The sequence below is a fragment of the Urocitellus parryii genome, chromosome 5, assembly GCF_045843805.1.
Source record: "Urocitellus parryii isolate mUroPar1 chromosome 5, mUroPar1.hap1, whole genome shotgun sequence".
In the NCBI taxonomy this organism is placed as follows: domain Eukaryota; kingdom Metazoa; phylum Chordata; class Mammalia; order Rodentia; family Sciuridae; genus Urocitellus; species Urocitellus parryii.
Genome location: NC_135535.1, coordinates 53,636,877 through 53,662,493, shown reverse-complemented (window position 1 = coordinate 53,662,493; position 25,617 = coordinate 53,636,877). Strand labels below are relative to the sequence as shown.

Sequence of the window (25,617 nt, the reverse complement as noted above, 5' to 3'; positions counted from 1 at the left end):
TTGTCTAATGTATCACATATCAGGCCTATTACTATTTTCAGAAACAGTATTCATGACTGAAATCCTACAGTTAACCTTTAGAAGATCAAAAGGAATTATACTTATTTAAAAGGTGACCCTAATATATAAATATTTTCTCTCTTTATACTTTATTGCTTGCATGTGTGACAGCTTCTTTTTTAAAAAAAATCAATTGCATAGAATTACTAAGCATGCTTGTAAAGGTCAAAGAAAGTCATTTTAGAGTGAAACTAACATATCAGTTACAGAGCAATAGCCGAGTATTTTGGCAGCAGTAATTTTGAGTTACCATTTTAAAATATTTATTTTAACTTACAGAGTGATAATATAGCAGTTGTTTAAATTGTATAAAACTTTTAAAAGGTTTTCTGTTTGGGGATTACTACTAAAAGCTAGATGTATGTTTGTGTCTTTAATCAGAGGTGCATTTGTATACTAACACATATTACCTAGAGAAAAAAACACATGCAGTCATTTTGGGTAAACTTTCTAATCATAAAAACTAAATGTATTCACTGTTTATAGTGTACCAAAGTTTCTTTATAAACCAGTAGGCTGCCTTTCCCAATGTTTTAAATCATAATTATTCATATTTTGCTAAAATTTCCCAAAATGTGTTTTTTAACTTTCAGCTATAACAGTATCTTTTGTTTTATATTAACAAGTTTTAATAGTTAATTTATTTCCATTAGATATCTGCAGCTTTTTTCTAAAGCCTTTTTAGAGAAATATATTGCTTTAAGAATGAAATATTTTGATATAGGTGAAACTGATGTGTTCCCATTCTTTTAGGTGGTTGAACAGGGTATGTTTGTGAAGCACTGCAAAGTGGAAGTGTACCTCACAGAACTGAAGCTCTGTGAAAATGGAAACATGAACAATGTTGTAACTCGAAGATTTAGCAAAGCTGACACAATAGGTAATGCAAGATCCTATCTCTTTTTTTTTTTTTTTAAGTTGTTGATTCTTTATTTTGCTTATTTATATGTGGTGCTGGGAATCTACTGCAGTGCCTCATGTGTACAAGGCAAGCGTTCTACTGCTGAGTTACAATTCCAGCCCCAAGATCCTATCTCTTTTTAAACCATTGCTATTAGATATTTAGTTATAATTCTCTTTTTATATGCAACTAGAATGATAACCATTTTAAAGGCTTATTCATAAACATCACAGATTCCTAACCTTGACACAATATATCTTAGCTTAGAGATGAATTATTTATTATTTCTTACTCTTGTTTTCCATTTGTTTAATGAGCTTAACATTTGTGTCACTTTGCTTAACATTTGTCACTTTGCTTTAAAAAAATCATATGGTTATTTTTTTAATTTAGTACTTAAAAATATATGTCATATCTTCTATAAAATGTAAATTAAGGTAGAACTTTAAATAAAAATTTGGTTAAGTAGCAGTGAAAATGGCAATGGCCTATTTCCATTTTTCTCTCAATTTATTTTGTATTCTAAATACAATTTAGTAGTTAAAGCAACAGGCTTAACATTATTATGACACATTGATATTTTTGTTGTGAATGAATAACTTAGGGAATCATAATCAAATATCAGTGGATTTTATTTCTTTCCTTATCTTTATATATCTTTATATATCTTTATATCTTTATATATATATATATATATATTTAAAATATACAAAAATTTTCATTCTATTTAAAAAGCCATGTTTTATTTTAAAATCAAGAATACATTCAATAAAGTTTTAAAAATAAATTATTGTGAATTTAATAAAAATTACAGTACTTTTATAAACTATAAGTCAAAATAAAAACAAAAAATGATTGTTTCATTTTAAATAATGATTTTATAAAACAAGATTAGTGGTGATGATCTTTTTGGAAAATGTAAACAATGGAGAAGGATACATGACATGTAGAACTCAGCATGGAAGAGAGATTAGCACATTTATTAATTATAACACTGAATAAGATTACCTTATCCGAACCTATCATTAAGAACGTTAAAGTAAATAAGGGCTGGGATATAGCTCCCTGTTAACAGTGCTTGCTTAGCTGGTGAGGTCATTTGGCTTTTACCACTTTCAATTTCATAGCAGGAAAGTACTTTTAATCTGTATATTTTATGAAATAGTAACATTCTTCAAAACATTAATTCTAATATTTTTACCAAATAAAATATTATATCATGAATTCTTTATTCTCCCATCTTTATTTAGCTGGAACATTTATAAGTTCAAGGTTGAATTTCAGTAAACTCATTATAATTTATTATGGATAAGTTATTTCACATTTTGAGTTTCCAGATTTTTAGAATATATTTAAGATAATAAAACATTACTACATATTAAGAACTAGATATTTTCAAATTGTGAAAATTATGTTAATTGTAGTGATCTGTGCACAATCAGAATCTGTCTTTCTAATAAAATTTGTTCATTAAAATTAATTCAGAAACTAATCCCTGCAATCTGCAGCCAATTGGAATATAAATGAGAGGCTATCTCTAAAATTAGTTGATAAAGTTTTCTAGATATTTTTAAAGTTTGATATTTTCTTCATAGTTTCATATTTACATACATAATATTTACATATTTACATACATCCAAGCCCAGCCTCTGCAACTTGGTGAGACTATAGATAGTTTCATATTTACATACTTTTTTTGTTAAAGTATCTAAATAGTTTACAGGAAAATTAGAAATGAAACCATAAGAAACGTTATTTTAGATGATTTATTTAATGTTTTTAACTTATGAAAATTAGTAAATGGTTTAATTTCTGAATTCATAACAAGCATTTTATAGTTCTCATGTTAAGTACCAAGTAAGAATTTGTCAGGGAGAAATTCAATTTGTAAAGGATCTCTGTTCCAAAAACTTTATGAACTAGTATAGGTTTTAATCAGCAGTCTGAAATATTCTACTTTTCAAAATGCCTCATACATTGAATATATTTCTTAAAATTGAATATGAACTTAAATTTTCTATACAAATTCTTATGCTGTTAGATCAATGTTTTTCCAACTGGCAGTCATTCCTTTGGTGTCTTTTTATACAGTTTTGAGAGTAAATATAATTGAATGAGAAGTATCAGAGTATAAAATATCAATGCATATGTATGTCTGCTAACTCTCAATTTTTTACTATAGGTTTTAGTTTAAAAAGTTCTGCAAAAATTAAAGTTAATTGAACCAGGCATTTTAGAGGCTTCTATAGTTTTAGTTATCATACAACTTAACAGCTATTGAACACTTAATATGGTTTTAGGCACTTTTCAGGAATGCTGTTATTTGAACCTTAACAACCATAAAGCCTCATGTTAAACATGATGAAGCTTAGGCTTTCATCTACTTCAGTTCACCCTGATAGCAAATGGGAGAGCCATTTTTTTTTTTAAGTTGTAGTTGGACACAATACCTTTATTTTATTTTTATGTGGTGCTGAAGATGGAACTTAGTGTCCCACATGTGCTAGGTGAGCAGTCTACTGCTGAGCCACAACCTCAGCCCTGGGAGAGCCAGTTTTTAATTTCATTAACCAGGGCTCTTATCTGAAAATCTTCTTCTTAACTGGTACCTTACAACAGTTTGTGCATGGTAAAATACTGTTCATTTTAATTGGACTGATTTTTACTTTTCTAAAGAACATGAGTTTTGAAACAGAAAATTTGGATAATGAAAATGAATGGAATTTTCCCTTTTTAAAAATCCTGGTTGAAAATGATCAAAAAAGTCATGTACATGAAATGGTTACATTAGTTATATAAACAGGATTAAGAAATATAATTTCTGGTACACACTTGTAATCCCAGCTGCTCAGAAGACAAGTCCAAGCCCAGCCTCTGCAACTTGGTGAGACCCTTTCTCAAAAATGAAAAGGGATGGGGATGTAGCTTAGTGATAGAGTGCCTCTGGGTTAATCACCTAGTGCCACAAGTTTTATTTTTTAAAAACATAATTTTCTGGCTTTCATTATCACTAAATTAATAAATGTTGTTTTCAGCTAATACTGTATGTTGATTTATAGTAGAATGATGGAAGCCATAGTCAAAAACTAAATAATCTGCCATATAAGGGTTTAAAATACTTGCCTTTGAATATTTTTCTCCCTAAATTGATATCTTAGGGTAGTGAACATGCTCCAGTAAGATAATAAAATTAGATTTTATATTTCTTAAAGGCTAACCACTAAAAGCAGAATTTTTGTTCTTAAACTTTTTGAAAAATACTTTGTAAAATTTATTAATAAAATTGGTTGGCACTCTTATTAAATATTCCTACTAGAAATATTTGTCATAATTTATTTCTATTGCCTATTTGTTTATTTCCTCTTTCTGTAGCTTTTCATTAACTGGCTAATAGAATCCAGTTAATATATGGGAAAAAAATGCTCTCAATCTCTGGGAATTCTTAACCAAAGTGATCTTGACTTACACTTAACCTCAGCTACCAGTTCCCACAGTTATTGTCTAGGCTGTCATATGTAACTGTACTTGCCCATCTCAGTTTCTGTGTCTTGCTTTCTGGCTCATCTGCTCCCATTCTCTCTCTAACCAGTCACATTAATGTTACCACTCCCTAGACATTCCTTCTATCATGGTCTCTGATGACCTCCCTATTTCTAAGTTCAGTGGTAATTTAGGAGTCTCCCATCTTCTTAACATGCCAGCCAACAAAATTTAGCACAGTAAACTACTTTCTGTCTAGAAACACTTTATTTTCTTGTGGTTTTCAGGGCACAGTTTCTTCCTAGCTGCATCTTGTGAGAATCCTTTGTAAGATTGTCTTTTATTCCTGATCTCAAAATATCAGTATCTCCATGCTAAGTAGTTGGATCTCTTTTCTTTTTCTTGGTGATTCATCAGTATTTTCAATATCTTTTAAATTTGTATGTCTTGCCCCTAATTCTTCCTAATTCTAGTTTCATGTACTCCAGATCTTGTTTATAAAGTGAAACTCTTCACCCTCACTCCAAAATCCCGTTCATTCTTCCTCAACTCAGTAATGGCCACTTCTTCAGGTTGCTAAGGTCAAGAACATTGGTATCATTCTGATTCCTTTATTTTTCACCCTCAAATACTTTACAGTCCATCCTCTGTCTCATCACTTAAATCTAAACACTTCTTCCGTTTCTACCACTTTGTTTTGTATTACTTCCATACCTTGTCTCCGACCCTTGAAACTCCTGCCATCTATAAAAGTGAACATGAAGAATGTCAGTCCTGTCATTTCACTTATTTCTCCAAAGCTCCTCCGTGGCTTCTGTCATTTCACTTATTTCTCCAAAGCTCCTCCGTGGCTTCCTTGCTTACTCAGAATGAAATTAAAATTCTCTGATAGCCCACAAAATTCTATATAAGGTACAGAAATATCTTTAGGTTTCATTTCTATCTCATTCATTATACCTCAGCCACTTTCATGTGCCTTGCTCTTCTAAAACATGCCAAGCACATTCCCATCTCAAGGCCTTTGGATTGCTATTCCTTATACCTCTTATGTTCTTTCCCTATATAGAACTAGATTACAAAACTTAATGAAGAGGAAATTTCCATGTATTATCGTATATACTATATATTATGTGCATAAATATCTGTGTGTCGTAATAGAAAAAAAAGTCTAGAAAAGACATTAGAATGTTAACAGTGATTATTTCTTGGTAGATGTCAGTGTTTTCAGTATTTTTGCAATGAACAAAAACTATTTCTGCAGTCAGGAGAAATGTATTCATTTTTATAGAAAGACGAAACTTAACTTCTTTGGCTTCTTTCCTTCCCTTGATAGGAATAAGGGGAACATAGTGTTCTGTTTTTTGATCTAAGCACTATTTATACTGTCATTTATGTGTCATTTTGGAATCTTAAATCCAAAATAGTGATGATGAATGCATTTTTCTTACACATTTCTATTTTAATAAGAACAGAAAAAAATATATAGAAAGAAAGCAGTACTGATCATTCATTTATATTATGTCATTATTTAAATTTCTGCTTCATGTGCTTTGTTTTGAGATGCACTGCAATATTTACTACTAATTTAATACCCTATCAAAATTTCATTGATTACAAGACTATTACCGAAATTTAGCTGCTAAATAGAATATAAACATTGGGATAAATTTATGTAGAATAGGTATAGCTTTTTAAGTTTCTTAAAAGAACATATATTATGAAGTTGAGTGTTTTACAAACAATGTTTTTCCCCAAACTAACCAACTATTCTAAATTTTATATTATTCCATATTTCATCATATCGTTAAATATTTTATTCAGATTTTATGAGTCTGTTAGGCAAGTTATTAACCAATTAACTGTGATAATTCTGTCCAGTATTTCTTTCGGTTATTTCAAAATCTTAAAAGATTCATTTAACTATAGGTACTGAAACATAATTACATTTGTACCTTCAGATACAGAGATAATCTTATATCTTATTTTATGCAACTTAAGCTACTGGTATAAAAAATACTCAAAAATATTTGATTTAGGATTTTGGAAAATGTATAGTTTTACCTTGAATATAAGAAATTTTGACAAATACACACTTCTCATCAAGCAAGGGACATTCCTTTTCATTTTGTGTCTGTATGATCTAGTTAGCTATTCAAACTATAAATTATTTTCTGTAGTATAAATTATTCTTAAATTTTTTATGTAAATTAGTAGCATCTTTTAATCATAGTTTAATTTTTACATATCCACAGAAAATATTTTTATTTTGTAATTAATCAAAAATTCAAGTCCATCTTGTAAAACAAATTATACTTTAGTGTTGTGTGAATGAAGTTTTTTACCTTTTGAGGTCTTTAATTTTTTAAGTAATCATTTGTCCTAGTTACAATTATTTTCTTTCCCCTAAAAACCACAACTGGTTTTACAAACTTTTTTTGTGTATTTATTGTGTTTTTCTTTAAATATTTTTCACAAATATGTTCATCTGTTCTTGCTATTCTATTCTTATTTTAAGCTTAAATCTTGTATTCAGGTAAACATCTAGCTTTTCATGGTATGTTTTTAAAATTTATTATATTGACATATCTTTCCTTCTTAAATCTAGATACAATTGAAAAGGAAATAAGAAAAATCTTCAATATTCCAGATGAAAAGGAGACCAGATTGTGGAACAAATACATGAGTAATACATTTGAACCACTGAATAAACCAGACAGCACCATTCAGGATGCTGGCTTATACCAAGGACAGGTATTGTTTAACAATATTGTTTATTTTAAGCATATTACACATGAAATTTGTTGGATTCACAAACTTTAATGAATATCCTGTAATATATAGTGGGTTCTACTGTCTTCACCTTCTATCTCTTCTCATTTCTACCCATGCTGGTCAGTAACTATAACTTCTGATTTCCTTGAACTTATGAATAATCTACTTGTTAAGAAGAAATTATTTATTTTTTTTTTTTATAAAGCAGTTAATAGTACAAACTGGGTCAGCAGACTTCTTATGAAGTTCAAGTAATAAATATTTTAGTTTCTACAGGCCATGAAGTCTTTGTAACTGTAACTGCCCTTATAATAGCATGAAAGCAGCCATAGCCAATATATAAACAAGTGTGCATGACTCTGTTACCATAAAACTATTTTTAGCAGTATAGCACACTAAGTGGACCATAGTTTGCCAACCCTTACTAGCAGGTATCATCTCCCAACTTGGTCTTTCTTTAATGGCATAACCCAAGAAATGAACATAACCAGCAATTGATTCTTTTAAACATCTCTTGAGTTAATCTCTTTATTCTATTCCCAGCCCTTATCTTTCATATTCTCTTAACAAATGCTGCTACTTTCAGTCTCTTATATGTCCACGCTCATTCTTATTTGTGCCAGAATATTCATTCTAAAATGTAAATCTGATTGTTTTCCTTTTATATACCTTTTCTTATTCCTTAATGACTATAAAGTCCAGAAACTTTAGCTTACTCCTGGTTTAACCTCTTTTCTATTCTTCCAGCATCTTTAGATTATACTTTGTCTTATGCTTTTTACTGTGGCAATACCAAACTGAACTACATCTGAACACAGTATGCCATTTCATGCTACTAAACTTTTGCCTACATAATTTATCTGCCTGATGTACCCTTCTTCCCGTTCCCTGCATTCTTCTGGCAAAAATTGCTTTTTATCATCCAAATATTCAAATTATCCATCCCATCCTATCATGTAGACACACCAGATCAAATTATTAATTCTTCAAATTCCTACTCAAATATTATATTTTCTCTTAGACTTTACTTTATTTCTCAATACCCCCTGATTTTTCTACTTTCAGGAAAAATTTCTCCTTCCATGATGATTTACAAATATGTCTTTTGTATTATTCATTTTGGTACTTTAATTATATATATAGTATACTTATTTAGACTATGAGGTTCTTCTGTTAGTTGGATTACATATTTGTAAAAATTTTTATTACTTAACGTAGTGCCTGATGATCCAATATATAGAAATTTAGTTTTGTTCCATTTTATTAAAAATCACTACTAACATCAATAATATATTACTGGATTGTGAAAAATTTAGAGAAACCAAGGGAAATAATCCAGTCAAAAATGGGCAAAATAACTGAACAGTCACTTCACAGAAGAAGAAATACAATCGATTAACAAATATATGAAAGAATATTCAACATCTCTAGCAATTAGAGAAATGCAAAGCAAAACTACACTGACATTTCATCTCACTCCAGTCAGAATGGCAATTATCAAAAATACAAACAACAATAAATGTTAGCAAGGATTTTGGGGAAAACATACACTCATACATTGCTGGTGGAACTGCAAATTGGTGCAGCCACCCTGGAAAACAATATGGAGATTCCTCAGAAAATATGGAATGGAACTACCATTTGACTCACCTATCCCACTCCTCAGTATATACCCAAAAGACTCAAAATCAGTGTACTGTAGTGATGCAGTTACATCAATATTTATACCAACTCCGTTCACGATAGCTATAATGTGTGTCCAATTTAGGTGCCCTTCAGTAGATGAATGAATAAAGAAAATGTTCCTATACACAATGGAATATTATTCAGCCATAAAAAATGGAATTATGGCGTTTGCTGGTAAATGGAACTAGCGACTATCATGCTAAGTTAAATAAGCCAGTCCTCCCTCAAGAAAACAAAGATAAAATGTACTCTTTGTTATGTGGGTGCTAATATGCAATAAGGGCAGAGAGAGGAAGAACGGAAGTTCACTGAATTAGACAAAGGGGAAGGAATGAAGGGGGATGAGAATAGGAAAGACAGTAGAATGAATTGGACATAACTTTCCTATGTTCATATATGAATATACCACCAATGAAACTCCACATCATGTTCAACCACAAGAATGGGATCCTAATTAAATATAAGTTATAATCTTAGAAGACATACAGTCATACCAACATAAATAAAGTTATTTCATACTAGACAGAAGTGTCATAAGCGTACATTGTAGAAAAGATAGCCTCTTCAACAAATGGTGCTGGGAAAACTGGAAATCCCTATGTAGAAGAATGAAATTGAACCCTACCTCTCATCCTGTACAAAACTAAAAGGGGATCAAGGACCTAGGCATTGACCAGAGACTCTGTGCCTACTAGAAGAAAAACTAACCCCACTATGTCGGCTTAGGAACCAACTTCCTCAGTAAGACTCCTAAAGCATGCAAGAAGTAAAGTCAAGAATCAGTAAATGAGACTGTGTCAAATTAAAAATCATCTTCACCACAAAGGAAACAAGCAAGAACATAAACAGAGAACTTACAGAATGGGAGAAAATATTTACCAGCAGCACCTCAGATAGAGCATTAATTTTCAGGATGTACAAAGAACTCAAAAAACCTTATACAAAAATAATAATAATAATAAAAACAAAGGGATAATGTTCTCTCTGATATGTGGATGCTAACTCACAACAAGGGAAGGGAAGGGGAAGATTAGAAGTTCATTGGACTAGACAAAGGGAAATGAAGGGAAGAGTGGGAGGATGGAAATACAAAAGATAGTAGAATGAACCAGACATATCTTTCCTATTCTTATATAGGAATATATGACCAGTATAACTCCACATCATATATAATCACAATAATGAGATCCTAATTGGAACAAGTTATTCTATGTTGTATAATATGTCAAAATATATTCTGCTATCACATGTATCTAAAAATAACAAATTGAAAAAGGGGGAAAAAAACCCTGAAGTTTAGAGAAGTTAAATAGTTTGATATTCTTGCTATAAAGGTATGTATTTACTAGGCTGAAGAATAGGAGAGTAAGTTCATTTAATAATACGATTGAGTATCTTTAAGGATCCTTGAGTTGAAATGTTTCAAAGAATATTCATTAAATATTCTAGGTCTTTTAACAGTTCTTTTCTTTTTTAATTTACTTTTCTCCACCAGGTTGTTAAGATACAATATTAATGTTTAATAAAATATAAGATTCAGTTGCAAATACCTTCATAGACAAGGGAGGAAAGAGCTTGGAGAGAGCTCTTAGGAAGAATTCCTGAGTGTATCTAAAGATGTATAGGATGGGGAGGGAGGGACTTTGGGGGAACACCAGAAGGAACCTGGGCTTCAATCTGAAGACAGTGTCAGATTCTGTGAAATACCCTCACACTATGTCACCTCCACACCACAGGCAATTTATGAGAACAGGATGGGTAATTAGCTTCCTCCTTCTCCCATACTTAGTCTGTCTCCTTAGTCAAGCTGTCCTGCTTTATTCCTGCCTTAGTCTTAGGCCCTACCGTGGAATGTTAAAAAATTTAGCTTTTCCGTCTAATTAGCAATTCTTTCTGTGATAAATGAACTAAACATTATCCTTCTTTTAATAAAACTGAAAGTATCCTCATTAGAAAGTAAGGCAAAGTGTCTTTATTAGAAAGTTAGGCAAAGTAAGTGTCCCAAAAAAGGTAGATTTTCCCTTTTTCCTTTTGTGTATGTGATTTAAAATTTGAAAATTTTCTAAAAATGTCTTCATTTTGATTTAGTTTTAATATAAGCAAAATTTTATTCAGAGAATAATAGACATTTGAATAAAGAAATGAATTTTATTATTTCTGATGATAACCTTTTAACATTAGCATCAGTTGCTGTAAAAACATCAAGTTTTCAGTACAAATACTGTTAGAAATGAAGGTATTGTGACTAAACAATGTTAAATGTATTATTTTAAAATTTTCTGCAGCTAAAATCTCTTGTTTTATAGCTGATTTAAGTTTTCCAAATGACCATTATGTTATATGTGTCACTAAAATTACAAGTTGTAGTAAAGAAAAACTTTATTCAGAAATGATCAATCATGGGGCTGGGGATGTGGCTCAAGCGGTAGCGCGCTCGCCTGGCATGTGTGCGGCCCGGGTTCGATCCTCAGCACCACATACAAAGATGTTGTGTCCGCCAAGAACTAAAAAATAAATATTAAAAAATTCTCTCTCTCTCCCTCTCCCTCTTAAAAAAAGTGATCAATCATAAATTCTATTATATAAATTTTTAAAATATATAAAAATATATTGGAATGATAATTTGAAATTGAAGCAATGGCTAATTGTCTCCGGTAGATAGGGAGAGGAATATGACCTGGAGGGGACCAGAATGGTAGGTGGACAATTTTAGGGTAGCTGGCACAGATAATCACGAGACACATCTCTGAGTTCAAGCAAAAGTTTATTAACAGAGAATATCTGCCAGGCTGCCCTTTTGCAAGGCCCAGTAGCCAGTGTCACTTGAATGGAAGCTTATATATCTTTTGGACAAGGAACAAGAGCAAACTAGAATTGACCTTGGGTGTAGGTGGTTAGGTAACAACAAGTTTTTTGTGTTTAGGGACCTTGTAGGGGGCGGGGGTCAAGGGGATAGGGTACCTTAAGTTTCTTTTTTTTAGCAGTTTATATAAGTTTTGATTTCAGGTCAAGATGGAGCCCCAGAACCAAAATGGAGTTACTAATGTTTAGGGACCTTACACGCAATGCACTTGTTCTTTATGTTATTTATTACAAATACATCATACAACTTTTAAAAAAAGACAATTTTAATACATTTTAATATTTTAGCACTATCTTCCAACATGGTTTCATGAATTGTTTAATCAGTGTTTTATTCATTGCATGTTCTGAAATAGGTGTATATTTTACATGGTTAGAATCAAAATGCCAATTTATAAATGACCTGGAATCATATAGTCCATAAAAGTATATTGCTTAAAGTATGTAGAATAGGTTAAAAAATTACAACTATGAGGAAAATTAATGAAACTGAATATATAGAATGTATCCAGATTTGTAATATATTTATTTATTAAAATCATATAGACTGGGTTATCTTATTATCACAAATTTCTTTTGGTAATTATTTTAAAAGTAAATTTTTCTTCTTTGCACAAACTCATCTACATAGCAAAAACTGGAAGAAAGACTTCCTTTTTATTCTGGAATATATAAGGAAGAATTGGGGATGTTCAGATGAAGTGCAGCTCTGCCTCACCCTTTCACTTTATTTATTTATTTATTTTTATATTTATTTTTTGGTTGTAACTGGACACAATATCTTTATTTTATTTACTTATTTTTATGTGGTGCTGAGGATCGAACCCAGGGCCTCCCACGTGCTAGGCGAGTGCTCCACTGCTGAGCCACAATCCCAGCCCCTCACTTTATTTTTTTTTAATTTTTAAAAAATTAATGTATTTATTCTAATTAGGTATATATGACAGCAGAACGCATTTTGATCCATTGCACACAATTGCAGAACAACTTTTCATTTCTCCGGTTGTACACGATGTAGCATCCCACTGTATGTGCAGTCATAGGGTAATGATGTCCATATCATTCCACCATCTTTCCTGTCCCCAAGCCCCCTCCCCTTCCCTTTGCCCAAAGTTCTTCCACCTCCCCCCATTATGGATCATCATCCACTTATCAGAGAGAACATTCGGCCTTTGGTTTTTTAGGATTGGCTTACTTGGCTTACTGCTTAGCATGATGTTCTCCAACTCCATCTGTTTACCTGAAAATGCTATAATTTCATTCTCTTTTAATGCTGAATGATATTCCATTGTGCATATATACCACAATTTCTCTATCCATTCATCTATTGAAGGGCATCTTCACAATTTAAATATTATGAGTTGAGCTGTTATAAACATCGATGTGGCTGTGTTACTGTAGTATGCTGATTTTTAAGTCCTTTAGGTATAGATCAAGGAATGGGATAGCTGGGTCAAATGGTCATTCCATTTCAAGTTTTCTAAGGAATCCCCATACTGCTTTCCAGATTGGTTGCACCAGTTTTCAGTCCCACTAGCAATGTATGAGTGTGCCTTTCCCCCAAATCCTCTCCAACACTTATTGTTGTTTGTATTCTTGATAACTGCCATTCTGACTTGTATGAGATGAAATCTTAGCACATTTTGATTTGCATTTATCTAATTACTAGAGATGTTGAACATTTTTTCATATAATTGTTGACTGATTGTATATCTTCTTCTGAGAAGTGTCTGTTCATCTCCTTAGCCCTTTATTGTCACTCTTTCATTTATTAGATGCAATTTTTATCTACCTCAGGTGTGCTGCAACAGGGTACTTCAGTTTGATTCTCATAAATGTGACTTATTTAAATATTAAAATATTCTATAAACTACATAATGACATAGTAAATGATTTAGCTAAGATTAGACTGTTTAACAGCTATACCCAATGGTTAAGCATCTGTTATTTGCAGTGTATGTTACAAGCTACCAATACAAATAGAAAACATACCTTCTGAGTTTATATTCTATTTCCTTGGTTTAAACTTTCTTAAAAGTTATAGAACCAATGATTTTCTTTATTTGCCTTCTTTTCTCATTATCATTACTGACTTCTGCTTGAGATCTTTTTATCTCCCTTGCCTAGTTTTGGAATCAAAATGCAGATATATCTTTACTTTGTCTATTGTATCCTTTGAATAGTCACAATTATTTTAGTTCCTTAGCATATTTAGCTTATCTTTTAACCTATTTTAACTTAAAAATAATGGGAAAACGCCCTTTATGTGTCATATTTGCAGGTATTAGTGATAGAACAGAAAAATGAAGACGGAACCTGGCCAAGGGGTCCTTCTGCTCCTAAGTAAGTGCTTCCATTCCTTATGACTTAATTGCATGATTTTGTTGCCTTTGATTTCAGATAATGAAGTCCAGAATGATAGAAGAACCTAGTTGTGTATTGCAAAAATACATTTTTTAACTTTTTGTCATCTAAGTTTACAATTGAATTACGGTATTACAATTTAAAAAGCTTCCAGTTCAGATCTCTTATAAGGTACAGTGTAAATTAATGTTACAAATGGAAAAGTTGCATTGTCTAATATACTAAATGTTTAAACATTTTGATTTTCTCAAACTATTTTTGTGATTTTTAAGAAAAGTATCTGTTAAGTTAGTACTTATCACAATGAATCTGATGTGAAAGTAATATTTTTATTTTTTTAAATAAATGTTTTAGAATATAAAAATGTAAGTAGAGATGTACCTAGAGTACTAAGAAAGAGATGCTTTTAATGGTAAATGAGGGAGGAATTAAAAATCTTTTTAAGTCTTTTTAGAATTATGAGAGCCACACTCCATTATGACAAACACTTAACTCTGGTTGTGTTTCAATATTTAGACTTTTCAAATCTTTGAGAAGTAATATGGTACATTTGCCACCTATAATTGCAATGGAGAATAAATACAAGAGGGACGCTCTATATTCAAATGTGTTATTTTCCTCTAGCAAATATTTATTCCAAGTGAGATAAGTGAGAATTATGAATAGCTTTATATCAGTTCTGTTTAGTTGCTGCCAATGAATTATGAAAAAATACCTATGTTTTTAGAGCTTTAGAATTTCAGATTTTCTGATGAGGGATTATGACATTTTGAAACCCTTAAAATATTGATTTTTAACTAAATTACTAATTTAGTAGATGCTAGCACATCAAATTTAAAATAAAAAGCCTGCTACTTTAGTTTTTTCAAGACTAAAATGTACCTTCAGTAAGTGGTTCTCTATCCTTTTTATCTTGCATGAAGTTTTTTGGTTTAAATTTGTCATGAGAAGATGCCTAGTAGATATGTTAATTACATTGTCATGACTTTTATTCTTTTTTAAAAATACTTTTAGTTGTAGATGGACACAATACCTTTATTTTATTTACTTATTTTTATGTGTTACTGAGGATCAAACCCAGTGCCTCGTACATGTGAGGCAAGCGCTCTGCTACTGAGCTACAATCACAGCCCCTGATTTTTATTCTTTCTTACCCTATTTAGTTGAACATAATTCAAGGGTAGAACTTAGTACAAAAGTAGAGCTTTTAGCCACTGGGGTTGTGGCTCAGCAGTAGAGCATTAAAAAACTATGAGTTGAATCATACCTGTTAAAGATTTAGAAGGTAATAATATTTTTATGAACATTTATTTATAGTCTTTAGATCATTGCTTTTTTTTCTAACTTAAATTGTAGTATACTTGCTATATCTTTAAATAATTTCTGAAATTACAAAACTGGCTATAGATTAATATAAAAATATAAATGAATTACAAAGATTGAGAAGTCTTTGGCACATAAAATTACTGATTTTCTGCTAGCTCAATGCTTCATTGTGGTATTGTTTTGCTTTTCTCTCTTTGAGACAATGTTTTGCTATGCTACCCAGATGGCCTCTATCTACTGGGCTCAAGTATATTCCTGCCTCAGCCACCTAGTTGCTGGTATTGTAATGCATGCTAACACACCCAACTCAGTATACTTTTTATCCACTCAAACAACTATACTATTTACTTTGTGTAAAAAAAAAAAAAAAAAAAAAGCAATTTCTTATATAATATCTATCACACACATGCAGTAAATTGCCGTGACCTCCATGGCTGAATTTTAGAAACTGTTGAGGGGCGATAGGGGATTAAGAAAGACAAATACGGAGAGAAAGGTGGGACACTGTCCTCTGATGGAGGAACAATGACCCAGATCTAGTACAACACATAAGTTTTATCATCAAAAGATTTTATGGGAAAGTTTCTACAAAGGATACAGACTTTAAGTTCGCAGCACTTGGAGATTTTATGCTTAGAATTCTGTATCCCTGGCAGTTGGTGTCTGAGCTCAAGATCAAGACTGTTATGGGTCCATGCCTTTGCACAAAGCTTCCTCAGGCAGGGCATTACCATAACAACTGGACAATCTTGTCCTCCCACCTTTACACAGAAAGTTCCCAGTGCAAGCTCAGTCACAGCCATGATGCAGTCAAAGACCATGATCCAAGTCACTGCTATCTACAGTAAATATCGATAATGAAAGTACAATATTAGACATGCATGGAAGTAAAATTCAGAGTCCCAGGCTACACTAAAACTGCTGGTTTAATAAGGATCCTAGATAATCAGATTACTGGGATGGAGAAAATTCAGCAAGACTTCCTAATATAAATGAATAGACTCTTTCTATACCCAGAGGTATGCAATCTTTATACAGGAGAAGAAAAATATTTTTAGTTTTGTAGTCCACATGGTCTCTGTCAATACTATATAACTCTGATTTAGTGTGAAAGCAGTCATAGACATTATGTTAAAAAATAAGCATGACTCTGTTTCAATAAAACTTTATTTATAAGAAGCAAAAGGCTTAGATTTAGCCTGCAAGCCACAGATTTCTGACCTTTCATATAATACCCATAGTAAATCATGTAGGAATTAATATAATAAAAATTAGCCTAATTATGGTAACAAAAACATCATGACACTGTGACGAGGGAGGCAAGTAGACTAAAATAAACTAGTAAGCTCACAAAGATTTAATTATATATGAGAATGTGATATATGATAGTGTGTACCTAGGTAGTGAGGGTGTTTAAAGCAGATGAATACTTAGATTTTATTAGAACTAGATATTTGGAAAAAAGATTAAAGACCTAAATTTAAAAAATTAAATTTTAATTTAGAAGAAACTTTGGAGAATATCTACATAAGAATCATAGAGTATAATGTGAAAAATTGATTTGATGATATCAAAATTAAGACTTTCTGAGCTGGGACTGAAGCTCAGTGGCAGAGCACTTGCCTTGCATGTGTGAACATTGGGTTCGATCCTCAGCACCATATAAAAAAGAACAATAAAATAATGGCATGCTGTCCATCTACAACTACAATTTTTTTTAAATTAAGACTTTCTAATGAAAAACCATATATAAAAATAAAATGTCAATTTTGGAACATCTATAACTTACAAGTAAATAATATCTGTAATACATAAAGAACTGTAACAAATTAATAGAAACAAAACAAAATTGCCTTAAAAATAGACAAAAGATATGAGTAGACAGTTTAAAAGAAGGCCAACTGCTGATGGTAGATGGGGAGACAAACTCACTAGTAAACATAAAAAGAAATAAGATACAACCTTACATCCATTAGAATGAAAAAAAATGTAAAGGTTGCTGATGCAAAGTGTTGGGTGGTATATGGAAGTCTTATGTACTGATGACAGAAGTGTAAACTAGTATTGCCAGATTCTATAAATCAGTCAGTATTGAATTAAAATTGGAGTACCATAATCCTCTGACCTAGTACTCTGAGGAATTTCTATGGTCCTTAAAGGGTATAATCTTCGCAGCTGTATTTTTGGTAGTAATAGAACGTTGAGGCAACCTTGCTCAATATCTGTTACTGGTAAAGTGAATAAGAAAAATGAGGTGTTGGTTAATAGTGGTAAAATCTTCAAAACATACAGTTGAGAGGAAAAAAATCAGAATGAAATTTACAGTTTATTACCCTTTTTGTACATTTTAAACAGAATATTATGTGAAATAAAAATATTACTTAAGAACATAGAAAAAGCACAACACAGGAGGGGAAAAAAGGAAAAGGTGAAAAAGTATCACTTGCTTTTATTTGTATTTATATAATTGAAGCAAGGATACAGATTTTTTTTTTCTAGATGAATGTCAGCTTTAAAAAAAATCAACTCAGGGGGGGCATAGTGGTGCACGCCTGTAATCCCATTGGCTCTGGAGGCTGAAGCAGGAGCCCAGGAGTTCAAAGCCAACTTCAGCAAAATCGAGGTGCCAAGCAACTCAGTGAGACTCTGTCTCTAAATAAAATAGGGCTGGGGATGTGGTTCAATGTTTGAGTGCCTGTGAGTTCAATCCTCAGTATGCCCCCACCACCAAAAATAAATCAAGTGGAATACTTGTGTATTTACTGAATCACATTGTACGTTTATGTGACTTGACACTAGCAGAGAGAATATTTTAGATTTTTTAAGAAGAAACTTCCAGATAAAGATTTGGTGTGAAAATGCTAGTTCTAATAAACATCACGAATATCCAGTAATCATACCACATAGCACATAACCAGTTCCTACAGAAGGTGTCAAAGGCAAGGAAAAATTGAGTTGTGTTATGGTAGAAAGAATAATCACCTGTAGAGTTTAATTAAAACAGTTTCTTATTCAGTGTATCATTTCTAACGAATTCACATGTGATGCTAATGCTGACGCCTCAGGATTACACTTTGAGAAATTCTCTAAGTAATGTTTCTTGACATGTACTATGCAGTTCCCACCCAGATCAGCAGAGTATGTCTTTATGGTGTGCCCAGGAATTTGCATTTTAGGTGTTTCTTATGAACAAGAAAAAAACTTAAATGTTACTGTAGAGGACATATATTAAAGCATTTTACTTGTCTGACTTTCCAAAACCGCTGAAAAAAAAGGAATGTTGTTGAAAATGGAAATGAACTGAAACCATGTGTGCTCATCTGAAGCATAAATTTTGGGAGTGGTGGTTTTTACTTTGAGAAGAAATACTAAATATTCAAAGATGTTAGGGATAAAATAATTTTTTAAAAAAACATGTAGTTCTGTAGTTACTGTGTGTATTCTTTTAATTAGCATATCAAACAATCCATTGTCTACATTAGAAATCTAAGCACTACTCAAAAGTTTTCTAACTGAATTTTTCTAAATATCAACATAATTTGAATTTTTCATCTTTATATTTATGCTATATATTAAGAATACTCAATGCTTATTTGTTTTTTGAAAGCTTGCATTTCTAGTTTCCAAGTATCAGATTTCTTACAACCTCTCAAAAGCATGGCCTCTTCTAATGGTACCTTAAAATTTGACCATTTATTTTCCAAGGATATTTTCCTAACACTAAGTGAATAGTCTAATTATTCTGTTGGGGATGTTTGGCTAATTAAATCTTGAATTTCTAAAAAAAAAAAAAAGATTTTAAAGTAGAAAAACTGTAGAAGCCTTGAGGAGAGGGGGTCCTAAAGAGTAGAAACCTGCACAATTAGTTTAACTTTCACTTTATCAGAAAAATTAAGGTTGACAACTCATTTCTTAACTGTGGCTTCTAGCTGAAGTACAGCCTATTAAATAATTATGTTATGGTCAAAATTCCTTTTTGTGAGGGTAGCATTTGAATTTAATCCATTCATTTTCATTAATTCTTCAAGAAATATTAAAAAAAATAAATGATTAAGTTTTTGGAGAAAAGAAGCTAAAGAGACAATGATGACTCTAAAGACTGTTTTTATGGACTAGAAAGCATCCAGAGAATTTACCATCAACCAGATAAAGCAGTGGCTGAAAAAAAAAATCTAATGGAAAAATACTGCTGATAATTACACATTGTCTCTCTGCCATTTGTAGAGTTGTGATTAATAAAATTCCAAATTGATGACTGAAACTCTCAAGTATAAACTTAATCTAATGCCATAATAGTATTTTTACAGCATTCTATTCCTGAGAAATCTGTTTGGAAGGGAAAGCACTTTGTGAATAAAACTATTGCATACTGCTTTTTTTGTTGGCACATATAATAGGAATCATTGTAACTGCAATATTCTGTTTCTGCTTTTCTGTACTGTTTCAAACACTTCTTTAGATTATTTTGAAGATTAATTAAGCCCAGTTCACATATGTAACTGCAAGAATTAATTGGTTCAGAAATGGTGCATAGACCTATTTGGTTAAAAAATTATTAAAATACATATTGGGAAACCTTACATAAAGTGTTGATTTCATTTTAACAAATTGTACTGAAGCTTTTACATTTTATCTTATTGTTCCCATTAAGAAACAGTCACGGAATAACTTTTTCTGAGACTTGTAAAATGTGAGATAGTGGAACAGCCAAATAAAAGTGTTATGATACAATTAAAAGATATGGAACCAAAGTTTGGAGAGTAATGAGTACTGCAGGGATGCAGTCACGTTCATAGATTTGGGAAGTTAAAGTGTATGTGAATTATCAGAAAATGTAGAGAACAATATACAAAATTTAAAGGGTATCACAAAGTATTGATACTAGAGGATCAAATAGAATAATCATAAAGGTTCAGAAAACTTGTTTCTATGGTCAGCAAAGCTAAAAGTTGAAGAGATGGGAGGGATAGAGAACAGAGGGTTAATGAACTTGACAAGCAGAGACCATTGTTTAAACTAGCATGTAAGTTCAGGCAGCAAGATGGGAGTGGGAAGTAGATGACTAGGGAAAAGATGCTAGTCAGAAAATGGTACAACTGGTGTACAAGTACTCTTCATGAAATATTTATCAAAGGTGGTACTTGGTTGGAGAGGAAGGATTCCCAGACAGGAAGATAAATCTGTTTGTTATTTAAGTATATACATTCTAGGTATTTGTCGCTTAAAGGCAAAGGTATAATGATAATATTAAAGTAGAATTTCTATATACTGCTATTTACCAATAAATTTAAGATTTTAAATGTTTATGTAAATTTTGCATTGCTAAAAATATATATGGATTAAACAGATCATTTCTACATCCAAACTTCTACCAAAGTATTATTCCACTTTCTGTTGTGAAAAAATAATGTATAACCTAGTACTAGATCTGTTTTTATCAAACAAACCACATGGTCACAGTCATGATTAGCCAATGTTAGCATCAATACTTAAAAGCAGTATCTAGGTTTAGTTGAAATTAGAAAATTTAGACAGTGAAATACATGTGTATATGAATATAATTTTAAGTGTAGACTTCTCAGTAAATGCTTGACAATGTTGGTTCATAGATACCCATGAATACTTACAGGTTAAATATATCTGAAATGCTTGGGGGACTGGAGAAAGAGCTCAATTGGTAGTGTGTGGGACCAGAAGTGTTTCAGATTTCTGAATATTTGAGTAGACTTCACCAGTTGAACATTTCTAATCCAGAAATCTGAAAAACATCTAAAATTTGAGAATTTTGAGTGTCAAGTGCTCAAAAAGTTTCAGATTTTACAACTTTTCAAATTTTAGATTTTCAAATTGGATATCTATCCTTTATTGGATACTTTCTTTCTCTTCTAGTTAATTCCAAAAAAGATTTGAGCAGTTTATAAAATTTACATTAACGCATAAAAGTCAAGGTTACCTGTTTAAATAGGTCAGAAATGAGGACAAGTGGAAAATAATTGTATTTGCATTATAAGATGAAATCAAAGAAGATAAGTTAGCTGGTAGAAGTATTAAGGGCCTTTTTTTATTAAAATTGATATACATAGGTATGAACTTTTTTGGATCTCAAGTCAAACTAACCAATTGAAAGAAAAATAATGCATTTTAGATAGTTGGAAAAATGAGCACAAAACTATACTAGGTTGAGACTGATAATGGTATGTGGTGATTAAAACAAAAAGATCCCTATCTGTTAGGGATGCATGCTAGTATTTATGGGTGAAATTATAAGTCTTTGGAACTTACATTAGTCCACAAAAAGAGGGGAGAAGGGAGGAAAGGGATGCCTAGGGAATTATAGTTAAAACAAGAATGGCAAATGGTCATTGTTGAAGAAGAATTGCTGATATTGGGTAAATGAGAGTTTGTGTATGTTTCAGAATTTCTGTAATAAAAGTTTAAAATAAAGTATATTGTGAATTTGATGCTGAGCATAATAATGACTGAAGAAATGACTGCGGCTTCATCTTTTAAAGTGGAAAGTTATATATTACAAATACTTTCTGTAAAATTAAGCAATTAAAATACGAAACAAAAATAAAACTATGAAAAGCAATGTATTGTAAATTCTTGCATATCGTTAAGTACCTAATCCCCTGCCTGTCGTGCAGGAGGCTTACAGAAAACACTTCTTGAACTGAACTATCTGTATCTCACTTAGAAGATGATATTTTTCAAGAGATTTTAAATTTTTTCTTTAAGAACTTGGCTTATGATGGTTGTTATAAACAGTTTAAAGTTGGTCTTGCTTTTGTTGATAATTTTTGCCTTGTCTAGCATGATTAGATTTTATAAAGTTGGGTTGTTTTACAATGTTAGGTTTGAAATAAATATAAAAATCTTTTTAATAACTATTTTGCTATGTTAGCATTCAGACTTCTACATTTTGATTGTTCAATATCATGGCATTCAGTTTCCATGTATGATAAATATTCAGGTCACTTACCAAGAAAAACTTTGTTTCTGTTGAAGCAAGAAGCTCAATTTAGCCTTGAATTACATGCTTTTAGTTGAAACATATTGGACATAGAGGAATTTAAATACTATAAACATTCAGTTGTCAGGGGTAAGGTTTAATTTTCTCTGAACCACTTAAGCTAAATTGATGTCTTGCCTTTTTTTGTCCTATTTAAGAGATTAATCCCTGCCTTATATTACAGCTAGACCAAACTGGCCAAGATTAGCTTAACGCTAGGTAAGTGGCTTGGTATCCAGTCAGTATATCATATTTCAAACATTTCTTTTCTCCCCTCTAGAAAGCCACTAGAAAGTGAAAAATATAATTTCTAAATTACATCATGAAAAGAAAAAAGGGACTGATTATTATCTGTAGACTTATGAGTCAACCCTTAAACAACCTGACATTAATTCCACAAATTTTAACTAGATTGGACTACTTAACTGATCTGTAATCATTTGTCAGTAATATCGAGAAAAGCATTTTTAAATTGTCTTCCTTCAACTTCACCTGTGGACAACATATATTTTTATCTCTCTGATCTACTTGCTATTTAAGTACAACTATAGTTTTTATATCATTTCATCCTAGACTTTGCCTTTTCTTTCATTAATTCCCCCTCTCCTACATGTATAAAATGCCTACCATACTGTTTTGTTTCTTTTCTAATGTCATCATCCCTTTTGACTTATGAGCATAAACAAATCTCTCCCACATTGAAATATAAAAACATTAACTTGCTCCAAATACCGCCTTTTTAGTATCCAACTTTTTGCAAAATGCTTTACTTAATGTTCATTGCCACCAATGCATCATTTAACAAAGTCTTATTTGTTGTTTTTATCCAGTTTGACTTTAATACTTCTTTTTGATTGCTGTCTCCCAGAGTTCCCTGAATTTTAATCCACACTACAAATGTTTTTCAAGAACTATTCTCACCTCTCTAACCAATCCTCTCTTCCTCTTCAGTGTCACCACATTTGATTTTGCAGATGGTGTATAGCCTCTTGCATTACATGTGAAAGTCTCTCCCTGTCATGGTCCATTAAACAAGTTCACTGACTATAAAGAGCAGCTGTGCTCAGACCTTAAATGCATTCATAATATACAAAATTTGTCTGAAGATCTTTTCATACCATAGTAGGTACTCAAAGGTTATAAGTTCTATGTTAATCCTCTCCCACAACTCAAAACTAACACAATTATGCCATCCTGTATTCTTGCCTGTAACTCTTTTGAATTCACAATTTTCTCTAAATGTCACATAGAACTTGGAGATTTCTTAGAAAATTGGGAATGGAACCACCATTTGACCCAGCTATCCCTCTCCTCAGTCTATACCCAAAGGACTTAAAAAAGCATACTACAAGAACACAGCACAATTCACAATAGCTAAACTGTGGAACCAACCTAGATGCCCTTCAATAGATGCATGGATTAAAAAAAATGTGGCATATATACACAATGGAATATTACTCAGCAATAGAAGAGAATAAAATCATGGCATTTGCAAGTAAATGGACCGAGTTAGAGAAGATAAGGCTAAGTGAAGTTAGCCAATCCCAAAAAACTAAATGCCGAATGTTTTCTTTGATATAAGGAGGCTGATTCATAGTGGGATAGGGAAAGAGGGAGCATGGGAGGAATAGATGAACTGTAGATAGAGCAGAGGTGTTGGAGGGGAAGGGAGGGGGGGCATGGGGTTATTAATGATGGTGGAATGTGAGGATCATTATTATCCAAAGTACAGGTACGAAGAAACGATTTGGTGTGAATATACTGTGTATACAACCAGAGATGTGAAAAATCATGCTCTATATGTGTAATAAGAATTGTAATTCATTCCGCTGTCATATATAAATTTAAAAAAAGAACTTACCACATCAGATTGAATAAAATCTATTTACTCTACTTCCTATCCCCTCAACCTCAAAGTATTCATTTCCTGCATTCCTTGTTTAACTACTATCTCAGAACCATCTTGAGTTCCTCTTTCCACCTCACTCCTTTCAAGTTAGCAAGTCTTGCAGTTTCTATCTCCTAAATCTAAAATTTTTAAGTGTTTTGTCTCAGTTCCCCTTTACATGCTTAAAAATTATTAATGAATCAAAAAAAAACTTCTGTTCAGGTGGGTTTTTAATCAAGTGTTTATCATAATAGGAATTAAAATTAAATTTTAAGATATTTATAAATAACAGTGCTGAGCCATTATCTTTTGATGTAGCTTACGAAGGATAACTTTTCTTTAAAAAAAAAAACTAGGAAAAATAGCATTATTTTACATTTTTACAAATTTCTTTACTATCTAGATGAATAGAAAACAACTAAATTCTCATGTGCTTCTAAATTTAATTTATTGTGGCACACTATTTGTATGAAGTACATGAAGGAAATTTATCTTCATATAGCTACGTAGTTGAAAATGGGAATAGTATTTTCTGATATTTGATACCTTATCAAAACTTGACCAGAGGTGGTTTAAGTATTAAAAGTTAATTACAGTTGTGGATCAGAAACCACACTGTACAATGTATCTTTTGTACTTTTCCATTAAGACCAATCATTTGTAATTTTATGCATCTTGGTTATTTGAAGAATATTGATCACTGAATTAGGCAAATCTTTCTTATGTTTTTTATTTTGAGACAGTGTCTCACAAAGTTGCTAAAGGCCTCACTAAGTTGCTGGGGCTGATCTTGAACTTGTGATCCTCCTGCCTCAACTTCCTAAGCTGCTGGAAATACAAGTATATGCCACCACACCTAGCTGTAATTCACATTTTTAAAAATTTTATGAGAAGTGTCTGGGATCCAACAACCACATGGTGGCAGAACTTTTTTCAAAAATTCTGTTTTTTGATTGAAAACTCAAGATTTTTTTATTGTTGGCAATACTTTTAGTTATTTTCCTTGAAATAGTAGGTTCCCTTAATTCATTTTTGAGAAAATGTGTACTGGATAACCAAGTCTTAGTAGCCACCGGAAGTTGTGTTGTGGTGTTGTTTGGATTTTGGTTTTGTTCAGATTTTGGTTTTGTTCTTACAATACTGAGGATTGAACATAGGGCCTTGCACATTCCCACCTCTGGCCCTTTTCCTTCCTTCCTTCCTTCCTTCCTTCCTTCCTTCCTTCCTTCCTTCCTTCCTTCCTTCCTTCCTTCCTTCCTTCCTTCC

General features: G+C 31.7%; 1 protein-coding gene across 7 annotated transcripts in view; it reads left to right on the top strand.

The window, feature by feature from the left end:
* Positions 1-25,617, top strand: part of Usp15 (ubiquitin specific peptidase 15) — a 114,182-nt gene that overhangs the window by 36,178 nt on the left and 52,387 nt on the right. For 6 of the 7 annotated variants that reach the window (XR_003301159.2, XR_013343671.1, XR_013343670.1 and 3 more), the window contains exons 4-6: positions 814-940; positions 7,047-7,192; positions 14,043-14,104. Coding sequence is in view for 4 of the 7 variants with exons in the window: in XM_026392949.2 (XP_026248734.1) it covers positions 814-940; positions 7,047-7,192; positions 14,043-14,104 (335 nt within the window). In the remaining 3 variants the exon portion in view is untranslated. Of the gene's footprint in view, positions 1-27; positions 113-813; positions 941-7,046; positions 7,193-14,042; positions 14,105-25,617 lie in introns of those variants that run through there. The other variant, XM_026392950.2, reaches the window with a different exon arrangement.